Raw genomic sequence first — 11,757 nt, forward strand, 5'->3', positions numbered from 1 at the left:
GGTCCTGCGTGCTGTACTTTTAGGGTAGTTATGCCGACATAGTTTTTAGTTAGATTTGATCTGGGACATTAGGTCATTTCAGGGTAATTCTGCTAGTGTGGTTTAGATCTGATAGGAGTGGTAGTCCAGTGAGCTTTTGAATTCCAGCCAATAGAAGCAGCCTAAATCTATCTCCTGGATGGTGAAATGACGAACTGATCGTTTATGATCTTTCCTGTTTGTAGGAGAAGCAGAATCCGGTGAAGAGGGAAAGGTTGTCTGAGACGAGTCCAGCACATCACATCCTCAGTACGGAGCCCAGGTCGGTATATCCGTCATCTGTATCCTGGACGTTTCTCCATGAGCTCCTCCTGATCAGGAAATCTGAATATTTTTCAGGATCCAGGCCAACTTCGAGGTCCGGCAAGATGCCAATCCAAAGTCTCGAAAACTGGGTTTAAAGAGGTTCCAGGAGAACCCCGAGGCTAATTGGGGCCCGAAAGCGCGAGCTAAAGCCGGGTAATGACATCACATGACTTCTGGTGGCACATTGAAGGGGCAACTCTAGTCTCGGTCAATGGTTATTAAATACAGTTTTGGGGGATTTTTTTCCCCCAAGTGTCATATTTATTGACCATGTTCCATCATATATGTATTGTCAGTGGCGGCATTTCCATCAGTCTGGAAGAGAGGAGGAAGCAACACCAAAACAAGAGGAAATCCTCTCCAGAAGAAGTCAACTTCAAACAGTTTCCTTGCAAGAAGTTCAGACAGGTGAGATTTATATGAAGTGTCCTCCAGCCAATAGACTGCATAGAACATCCGGCCCTCCCTTGAGTCTTCTAGCTGACCTCCGGCCCTCCCTTGAGTCTTCTAGCTGACCTCCGGCCCTCCCTTGAGTCTTCTAGCTGACCTCCGGCCCTCCCTCTCCTGGACAGAAATTGCTTCCCAAGAGCCAGCCCACTGATTGCATGAGGGGCCTTGAGCAGAGTACTGGGGCAGGTGCTGTGATGATTCCAGGATGCTATGTATAGCACCCTGCCAGCCCCTCCCACCAGTCATGATCTGTCTGCATTGCATAAAGAAGCACAGGGGCCTAGTGATGACATCACTGGGTCTATAATAAGGTATGTAATAATAATGGAAAGGTTTTATTTCATATTAGCATTTGATGAGGGGGAAATGAGCAACCAGGAAATAATTAAACATCAGCATTAAAGGGGTTCTAAACCCTCTGGTTTTTTTGCCTATATCTACTGCCAGCAAGTACTGATATCTACTATCACTTTAACCTTACTCCTCTTAGATGCATTGTTCTTTCTCCCCCCCTATAGGGCTCCTGTGACCTTGGAGATGGCTGCCGTTACAATCACACACCCCCAGACTCTGAAATGAAGTCTGAAGATGAACCTGTAGCAGCAGATGACAGAACGGCGCCCAGCTAAGGATCACGTCTCCTGCCTGACGCTGCACATGGAATGCGGCAAGCTAACAATAAGCTATGAGCTCCAGCCTGGGAATGTAGCCAGGCTGCGACAACATGGCAGAGCATGATCACTTTTTTTTTTTTTTTTTTTTTTTTTTTTTTTTTATAGAGCTATTTTATGTACCTCCCCAAAAATAAAAAGGCAGAATTTTTATGTTAACTTAAAAAATATACTTGATTTTATTTAAGCTTTGGCAGATGGTGATGCAATGTAGGCTGAGGAAGGCACTTGTCTTTGGGCTGTCCCCCTCTTCACTGTCGCCAGTTCCCCCACTTGGCGTGTTTCCTGTACTGCACTGTAGCCAGGAAGGTGCGGATTTCCATCGGCTGAAGAGTGACACTTGTGGGGTCCAGGGCCGGACTGCTGTGGCGAGAGGTTGCAGCGGAGTCTAGAGAGAAGACAAAAAGGAGTTGTAAAGTCCCAGCGTACACTCTCCTGTTATAACAGGAATACACACTGATCATACAATCAAAGCTGACTTGTAAAATCCCTTTTATGTAGTGAGTGCTGCCTTCTATCATCCCATCACTTCCAACAACTTCCTGGATTCCTAGTGTTTGCATGATTTCTACATACCACATATCCCATCATACATTGCTTGCAGCAAATAATGATAATGTTACATTGTTCAGATGCTGAATTGTACTTCAGAAGGCAGGCTTTGAGAATGGTGACACCAGGAAGTGGATATTCACAAGACTGAGTGAAATGGTGTCAATGCATCGAGGAAGTACATCTTATGGCCATCTTCAATAAGTAACTTCTAGATCAGGGGTAGTGAACTAAAAATGAGGTTCAATATGTAAAGTTTTCCGTGAGCTGAGGGTCTGGATCACAATCCAGACAGAGCGGTCATTCAGTTGGTGTCTGTACCATGATCTGCCATTTAGTGACCAGTGTAATAGATGGATCTGGTTATTAGGAGTGGAATTGAACTTACGGAAATTCAATATAGAAATACAGATTTCTTTTTAGCTTTTGACCATGGACGCCCTTTAAAAGTACATGTGTGCTGAAAGAAATATGTAGGCTGCCAGTGCTGACTTAATACAGGAATGCTAGTTCTCTGGCTTCAGTAGTTTAAGGCATTGACCCAGAACAAGAATGAGTCACTGACTGAGAACAAGCATGCAGCAAGTGACATGACTCCTGAATTGCATACATGTTCCACGTCAGTGAAATATATATATAAGCCATTTGCACAGCTCTTCACTGTGTGAATCTCCCTATATGGCCACTAGATGGAGCAGAGGAACACAGGAATTATCTATGCTCCTCTGCTCCATCTAGTGAATAGCCGTGAGAATAGTTTATAAATCAACTCCCAAGTATTTAAAGGAGAACTATGGGGTAAGTGGTTTCCCCCCCCATAGTTCTCTTTAGGGTCACAGGAGGACATATACTAACCTCCTCCCGTGACCCAAAGCTCAGTAATAGCCTGCGATATTGTCGAGATCCACCCAGCTGCGTGAGTGACAGCTCTCTCTGCCTATCTAAAAGGCAGAGCCAGCTGTGCCTTCCCCGTCTTTGTTCCTCCACTCAGCGCGGGAGGATCGGAGAGGGGAAAATCCCTGCGGGGAGCGGTGATGTCAGTCACAACTCTCCAGGGAGACTATCAAGAAGTGAGCAGATCGCTGCATGTTTCTGCTCACTTCCCCATCAATGGAGCTGACCTGTGGCAGTCTCATTGTCCCAGGTCGGCTCTAACTATGAGGATGAGTGAAAAGCACCTCATAGTTCTCCTTTTAATAGAGAGGTAGGCATTGCACTCCAGCTGTGGTGAAACTACAGAAGCCATCGTGCCTCTGCCAGCCACTGGCTGTCTTCTAATGCCTCATAGGACTTGTAGCTCCATAACAGCTGGCACAGCAAGGTTGCCTCCCCCTGATTTAAGCCATTGGGGTCTGTTCTGAAGCCAAGTGACTAGAATTTTCAGAAAAGTAAACATTTCCTTTTATTTCTCTGTTCAGTATGGCAGAGCTACACCAACATTGCCAAGGGGGGGGTCTCTCTGCTTCTTGAATGCAAGCAAAGGGTCAACAAAATGTCTTTAAGAGCAGAGGCACACCCCCTGGTCCTTGCTGTACTACTTAGTGAGCCATAGGCCTGAAACAAGCATGCAGCAAGTGAAGTGCTGGGATCTATGATGTGTCCAAGCTTTTCCTGGATGTCTAAGCTATTGAAAGAAAACTGGGCAATACAAAGTGACCTTCCAATGAAAAGAATGCAGAAGTCGAGGTTACTAGTACTAAGAGCAGCACAGCAAAAGGGACAATCGGTCGCATGTCTGAATCTACGGCTGTTGTATGGAAATCATTGAAGCTGAAGTGTTGGGCGCACACGTCATTGGAGCATTCACCAGATAGCAATACGGTCATGTGATTGATGTGCGGTACTACTACCAGTGGTGGCTGCTGCAGCTGTGATGTCACCACTGAAGTTCAGCAGTGGGGGTCGCTTGCTCTGCAGCTCCTCCATTCAGAAAACATTGTGGGAGGAGTTTATCAAAACTTGAGCAGTTGCCCAGGGCAACCAATCAGCTTCTTTCTTCAATTTGTTCAGTTAAGATTTAAAAATGAAAGAGAAAAGATGATTGGTTGCCATGCACGTCTGCTCTAGTTTTGATAGATTCACTTTCTTGTATTCTTTTCAAAGGATAGAAGGCGTTCTGTGATTGGACAAGGCGGCTATCTCCTCTTGTCCAATCACAATATGCCTTGAATACAAAGCAGGTTATTAATGGAGGAGCTGCAGAGAGAGCCACTTGCTGTGTTCTGGCCCTGACTGTCATTTTTCAATGCCGGGATTTCGTTGGTGACATCGTTAGAGGTACCGCGCTAATGCCCCAATGACTTTTTGCTCACACTTGAACTTTAATCTTCCTTTTAGAAGGAATTTCCCATGTCCCCCTCTTGTTTCCTGCAATAGGTCCTTTCATGTGATAGGTCAGGGGGTTGGCAAACCAGCACTACAAGTTCCATGAGGCACTGCAAGACTGACAGCCACATGACTCTCAAAGACCGAGGCTTGATGGGATTTGTACTTTACCACAACCGGAGTGCTGAGGTTGTTCTGGAAGATTTTCCATTGCATGCGCTTCATCTTGTCCTTCGGGAGATTAGCAGCCAGGGTTGTTTCCTTGAAGTTCGACAAGGTCAGGGCAGAGAAAAGCTCCTGCAATAAGAAGTCATTGCTTTAAATGTTCATCTGAAAGAAGAACTGTCGGTGTTGCCTAAAGTAGAACAAGCTAGATCTTTCTTAGACACTTGTGTCAATCATTAGAAGACAAGTGCTGCGGTCTCACCTTGAGATTCACTGTGACGGGCTTGGAGTAATTACCGCTTTCATGTCCTTGGAAGGGGTGCTCCAGACGCAGGAGGATCTTATTGGCTTCATGCTGGGCGAAGGTGAGCAGGTGGAGGTTGTCTGGGAGCGGAGCGCGCAGAGCTGAAAACTGAGCAGTGGGAAAATGTCAATGCGGGATTACTGAAACACTGTTGGTCTCCAACCTGAATCAGAATCTGGGGGCTTTCTGCAGAATTCTTCACTTTAAAAAAGGAGAACTATGAGGTGAGTGATTTTCACTCACCTCATAGTTCTAGCCGACCTGTGACAATGAGACTGTCACAGGTCGGCTCAGTAGATCGGGAAGTGAGCGAACAGATACCGGCGTTCGCTCCGCTCTCTGCCGTGGCAGGGGAGGGGCTGGATTCCCCCCGCTCCGATCCGCCAGCGCTGACTGGCGGAACGGACGGGCACCGCTGGCTCTGCCTCCAGATAGGCCGGACCAGCTGTCAGTCACGCAGCTAGGCAGATCCCGGCACAATTGTCAGGATCCGCTTCAGCATCTCAGTATACCGCGAACAGCAGCTCGTGGTATACTGAGCTTTGGGTGACGGGAGGACGCTAATTTGTGTCCTCCCGTTACCCTAAGGAGAACTATGGGGAAAAGCCTTAACCCCATAGTTCTCTTTTAAATGGAGCATTGTGAACCTTGCGCTCTTTTCTGCAGACTCGCTGCTCTGTCCAAGGGGTGGTTCTCTTCTGTGATGAATGACACCCAGTACTGTTCCACCAGCATTCTGTGAGCTCAGGCTGTCATGGACACACCCCTTGGATAAAGCATCATCACACTGGCCTTTGCTCACTGTCTGTCTCTTACCATCAGACTATGGGCTTTCTGCAGACTTTTATTTTAAATTGCACATTGTGCACCCTGCAGACTCGCTGCTCAGTCCAATGACAGTCCTCATTAAACTTCAGTTTTAAATATACCATTGAAAGTGATTTGTTTTATATCTGTTCAAAGAGTGCAAAGTGAATCCCTGGTGATCCTGCCAGAAATCTGCTGAACTGATTGCTTTTTGTGCTCTACTCTTATTAATTATCTTGTTCCTAGCTCTTGCTGTGGACTGCGGAACACCTCCTCCCTCTATTATAGAGATGAGGAGGTGTTGTGTTCCATGCTATCCTAGGGTGACAACTCTGCTCCATAGATAAGCTGTCACGATTACAGAATGTGTGTTACTGGCAGGATTAGCAGGCAAATTAGAGGGAGGGGGGGAACAAATGCAGCCCCCTCATCTAAGCCCTTTCAAGTTGCAATATATTAAATTTTTTTTTTAGAGGGTTTTCAATACATTTTAAAGTTCTGACAGGTACTGTTCATAATCACCTTTCAGTTTCAATCGTTTGTATTACAGATTTTCAGACAAAACCACAAAAACATCTTATAACAGGCAATGATGTCAATGAACTTTCCCCTCACCCGATTGGTCGGCTGGCCTTTTCCATAGGGCGCTCCTTGTCCGGTGGAGAGGACTATTTGTGGTGACAAGTACTGCTGTAAGGCCAGCTTGCGGTGAACATTGGCAGAGGCCTCTGGGGTGTCCAGTACCAGCAGGTGCTTCCCCCGGACTACAAGACCCTCCATGTACTGTCCTGGCTCCAGTAGTGCCTCTCCTACCCCACGGAAGTCGTCATATAGGAGACGCCTGTGTACCTGGCAGCAAGAACAATGTCATTAGTACATAGCTTGTAAATAGTGATAATCTGTATGGGGGTGGGGGGAACCATAGCCATTGTCCGGTGAAACCCAGCATGCATTGCATGATGAGACCCATCACTCCTCATTGGTAGAAATCTTCTAATCCCTTACAATGATCATAACCAGACTACATAAGTCAAGCATTAATACCATGACAGAGACTGACTGACTGGCAATGACCATTTCCTGAAAAAGCCTGTGAAGCACTGCAAGACTAACAGCCACAGCAATGGCTCATAGGGGCAGAAGCATGATGGGATCTGTAGTTTTACCACAGCTGGAGTGCTGACGTTGCCTAGCCCTGCAATACAGGATATGGTAAGAAGGGACTAAAGCAAACAAAATCCCTCCAACTCAATCCATGCGTAGCACAATACATCCTTCTTAGGACATTAGGTATTCACATGTCTCCTCCCATCACATATCCCAAAATAAGAGGATTATTTCCCATTTTAAGACACTGGGCGGAGCCATGCAAATCCTTCCTTTGCATCCAATCAGCTAGATGCACACAGAGAACCCCATGTGTATAGGACTGATATAGCCAAATATTACAGAGCCAAGTATTCCAACTGCATACAGCTGTTTCTGATATTTTGGCCACATTAGAGCAGTGTATGGCTTCCTGGGAGTAGGGCTTTGATCCCAACAAGATGGTCGGGTCAGCGAGTTCTGATCCAAATGCTTTTTTTTAGCTTGGTAATTCAAAGTACTGAAGTGAGTGTTAGTATTACAGCCAGACAACCAGCATTTTCAGAAGGAACATTCAGCCTCCATATTAATTCACATGACAGACTTACTCTTATATTCAAAGCGCGTGAATATGTCAGAGACACTGGGAGGAGTCTCTTGCGTGATTTGTAGGTAGTTCAGTAGGTTATGGTTAGGCAGCTCAAAGACGTACAGTCTCCAATAGAAGATACTGGGAGCAACTCAGGGACAGAAAACAGGAGAGAGCCAGACCAAAACCGATGTTAGAGGCCATAAAAAAAGGTTTAATAAATGCGGTGATCAAACAGCCGACGCTGACACAACCCCCTTCCTCAGGGCTTCGAAACTATGAGAATGAAGGAACGGACATAGAGCAAAGAATTTAGATTTCATTGTAGCTATGGGTAGGCCAATCACTACCTGCAATCTACATTTTTGGGAGCCCTTCTGTTTAGGGGAGAAGTTAATTTAAAACAATGCATACTGGGCGGGGCCTCCTTAAATGTCTATGGCTACAGACTTGAGTCAACTAACATGCACCAATCTCTTCACTGGCAAAGCCAAGTTCAGCATATACCTTACAGCAGTGTAAACAGAACTCACCATGAGCTCCATTGACCCGTCCACAATGCTGGATCCTCCTTGGGAGCGATCGGTCAAAACAGTCAGCTGGATATTCTTGTCCTGGAGGAGACAAACAGCTTTACCTCTTCTGTGATTTCTCCACATCACTGGCCTGTCTGAGCTCATCGGAGGGTCAGATTTATTATCATCAGACATGCATTGCCACCATCTCTTTACCTGACATGCACAGCCACAATACAGTACATTGTCATCCTCCCTTTACCTGGTGTGCACAGCCACCATACAGCACATTGTCATCCTCCCTTTACCTGGTGTGCACAGCCACCATACAGCACATGGTGATCCTCAATTTTACCTGGAATGCACAGCCACCATACAGCATATGGGGATCATCCTTTTACTGGGTATGTGTAGCCACCATACAGCACATGGTGATCATCCCTTTAGCTGGTATGCACAGCCACCATACAGCACATGGTGATCATCCCTTTACCTGACATGCACAGCCACCATACAGCACATGGCAATTTTACCTTTACCCGGACATACCCATTCACCATATGGCGATTCTCCCCTCACCTGATACACACACACACACACACACACACACACACACACACACTCACACACTCACTCACCATACAGCATATGACTATTCTGCCGCCGCCCACCATAGAGCAATTCTCCATTTACCCGAGACTCACACCCACTATACAAGCACATGGTGTTTTTGTTATATAGTAGTCACCGCTTCAAGCTCACTCATGATGGACTACAATCTTATGTTTAGTTTACTAATTTGTAGGGAGGCACCGATACTGGTATCCGTGCCTATGTCGAATATTTAGTTGAGTACTCGTACTCGCCCAAATGCTCCGATGCCTAGCATGAGTACTTCCTGTATCAGGAAGCCGGGCAGCGTTTCATGATTGGACGGGAAGCGGCTCCATGCTCTCTCGTCACTTGTGATGAGAGAGCATTGAGCCGACTTTCAGGCCAATCAGGAAGCCGGGCAGCTTGTAATGATGCGCTGCCCAGCTTCCTGATTGGTCGGGAAGCTGGCCAATCAGGAAGCCAGGTGCCGTGTAATGACGCAGCGCCCGGCATTCTGATTGGCCGGGAAGCTGGCTTCATGCTCCCTCGTCATCTCATGACGAGGGACCATGGAGCTGGCCTCCCGGCCAATTAGAAAGCAGGGCGTTGCGTCATTACACGGCGCCCGGCTTCCTGATTGGCCGGCCAGACGGCTCCGGCTGCGTACCGGAGGAAGGCCGCATTCTGGCTGGAGAGGCCCTAGGGGTGACAGGCTGGACATACCAAGGTAAGAGGGGACAGACTTTCTTGTTAATCGGGAAGCCGGGTGGCGAGTCATTACACGCCACCTGGCTTCCTAAATGGGACTTCCGTTACTCGGTGATTGGTACCGTGAGTGAGTACCGAAAAAAAATTATCGGTACTCGGTACCAAAATACCGGTATCGGTGCATCCCTACTTACAGCACATGATGGTAAGAGGGAGCAACTCCATACTGATGGCCATGCTTTTGGAATGGAATGTCCAACAAGTTGATATAGGTGTGATGATCAGGTGTCCACAAACTTTGGCCACACACTGTACATATATAAAAAAGCAGATCTGTATGCCCTCCGGACACATCCATATGTCACTCACCTTGATAAAGATTCGGCTGTTTACTGGGTAATAGTTTCCAGCCACTGGTTCTGTTTGCTTGAACGCCCATGTGTCACGGGAATTTCTCCTGTACCAAAACACAGACAGCCAATTACTAAACGGTTAAAAGAAACAGGAATCACCCAGCCTATGGAAGAGGGTGACTGTCTGTCAAAGTGCAAGTAAAAGTGACCAGTCACACTTCAATCTGATTGTACAACGCATCTTAGATCTACCAACAACTGTGCAGTGTGGGGGATTGCCTTATTAGATAGAATGGAAGGGTGTGTTATTTATGCAGCTTGATGGAGGCCAACAGTGTGATGGCGCTCACTAACACCCTCCCACCACAGGGTGACACAGACAGGAGGAGCTATGTGACATGGAGTCTGTCCTTCCCACAACAGGGTGACACAGACAGGGGGAGCTATGTGACATGGAGTCTGTCCCTCCCACCACAGGGTGACACAGACAGGAGGAACTATGTGACATGGAGTCTGTCCCTCCCACCACAGGGTGACACAGACAGGAGGAGCTAGGTGACATGGAGTCTGTCCCTTCCACCACAGGGTGACACAGACAGGAGGAGCTAGGTGACATGGAGTCTGTCCCCCCACCACAGGGTGATACGGACAGGTGGAGATATGTGACATGGAGTCTGTCCCTCCCACCACAGGGTGACACAGACAGGAGGAGCTATGTGACATGGAGTCTGTCCCTCCCACCACAGGGTGACACAGACAGGGGGAGCTATGTGACATGGAGTCTGTCCCCCCCACCACAGGGTGACACAGACAGGGGGAGCTATGTGACATGGAGTCTGTCCCTCCCACCACAGGGTGACACAGACAGGGGGAACTATGTGACATGGAGTCTGTCCCTCCCACCACAGGGTGACACAGACAGGGGGAGCTATGTGACATGGAGTCTGTCCCCCCACCACAGTCAGGAAGGGCAATTACCTTCTCTGTAATATTTGCCTTCCATTTGCATCAGTATAAAATAATCCATCTGTCTGCAAATTGGTGTCAAAGCGGCTGATGACTTCTTTCCCATTACTGTCCCTGAAATGAAGAGAGGACAATTAAATCACTTAATATAACGATCATTCAATGAGGAAATACAAATGATACAAAGAACAACGATAACATGCAATGTGCACCCATCTAGTACACGGACGGGCCAGGGACAATCGTCTACGCGGACCGCAGGTAAATCCTTCCATGAACAATTACATACAGATTGCCGCTGAGAGATGAGGCCGCTGTGTCTGTTCAAGGGGATGACAGACTGACAGCGGCCACATCTGTATGGACATTTTGGAATGAAACAATAATAAGCTGTGTAATGAACACATTCTGTACTTTCCTTTAAACACATTTGTTGGCTCACCTTCTTGGAATAGGTCCCACCGTCCATTCCAGCTCCAGATACTTCTGATCCGAGTACAGACGGACCACCTGTGAGCACCACGCTGAGAAGTTCTGATACACCTCCTGCACCAGGGAATTCTGCAGAAGGAGATGAATGTTGGGACATATAATGGATCAGTGGAAATACACGGCCATGTTATAGGATGAGGGGGGTCATGTAAGAACAGATCAGAGATAGATACAGGGCAGTTATAGGATGAGGGGGTCATGTGATAATAGATCAGAGATAGATACAGGGCAGTTATAGGATGGGAGTCATGTACTGTAATAATAGATCAGTGATGGATACAGGACAGTTATAGGATAGGGGTCATGTACTGTAATAATAGATCAGAGATAGATACAGGCCAGTTATAGGATGAGGGGGTCATGTGATAATAGATCAGAGATAGATACAGGCCAGTTATAGGATGAGGGGGTCATGTGATAATAGATCAGAGATTGATACAGGCCAGTTATAGGATGGGGGGGTCATGTAATAGATCCATGATAGATATTAATTTAGCGGCATACAGGACAGTCCTTCTATAGGTTGTGAAGAAGACATCTAACCTTCACCAGATAACTCCGGACATTCTGAGATATTGAAATTGGCTCTGACTGGTTTGGTCGGAAGATATAGGCTCCTGAGGTCTGAGAACTGTCTTCGTTCCCTGAACTGGCATTATACCTATAGGATCAGAAATCAACAATTATATCTGTGACTAGCAAAGCAGAAATATTGAAGCACAGCGCACACAAATACTGTAGCTCCCCAGGCCAATGTTATCAGGGGGCACCCTTCTCTGCCTATACCATAATTTGCTGTCATTGGTATACAATTTCTCTTCTCTTCAGATCGGTC

The 11,757-nt window shown here is 46.9% G+C and overlaps 2 protein-coding genes across 2 annotated transcripts in view; one reads left to right on the plus strand and one right to left on the minus strand.

Moving 5' to 3' along the window:
- TRMT1 (tRNA methyltransferase 1) overlaps nt 1-1,424 on the plus strand; it is an 11,743-nt gene extending 10,319 nt beyond the window's left edge. Inside the window, exons 14-17 of the mRNA XM_018566117.1 lie at nt 225-301; nt 379-498; nt 642-753; nt 1,314-1,424. Of these exons, the coding sequence (XP_018421619.1) occupies nt 225-301; nt 379-498; nt 642-753; nt 1,314-1,424 (420 nt within the window). The remainder of the gene's footprint in view (nt 1-224; nt 302-378; nt 499-641; nt 754-1,313) is intronic.
- A 293-nt stretch (nt 1,425-1,717) lies between these two features.
- The window catches only part of MAN2B1 (mannosidase alpha class 2B member 1), a 24,500-nt gene continuing 14,460 nt past the window's right edge, over nt 1,718-11,757 (minus strand). Inside the window, exons 16-24 of the mRNA XM_018566118.1 lie at nt 11,466-11,583; nt 10,873-10,991; nt 10,443-10,544; nt 9,481-9,568; nt 7,828-7,908; nt 6,235-6,468; nt 4,771-4,920; nt 4,510-4,640; nt 1,718-1,829 (exon numbers count right to left, since the gene is read on the minus strand). Coding sequence (XP_018421620.1) covers nt 1,718-1,829; nt 4,510-4,640; nt 4,771-4,920; nt 6,235-6,468; nt 7,828-7,908; nt 9,481-9,568; nt 10,443-10,544; nt 10,873-10,991; nt 11,466-11,583 — 1,135 coding nt within the window. The remainder of the gene's footprint in view (nt 1,830-4,509; nt 4,641-4,770; nt 4,921-6,234; nt 6,469-7,827; nt 7,909-9,480; nt 9,569-10,442; nt 10,545-10,872; nt 10,992-11,465; nt 11,584-11,757) is intronic.

The sequence above is a fragment of the Nanorana parkeri genome, unplaced genomic scaffold, assembly GCF_000935625.1.
Source record: "Nanorana parkeri isolate BGI_ZX_2015 unplaced genomic scaffold, ASM93562v1 scaffold920, whole genome shotgun sequence".
NCBI classification, from domain to species: domain Eukaryota; kingdom Metazoa; phylum Chordata; class Amphibia; order Anura; family Dicroglossidae; genus Nanorana; species Nanorana parkeri.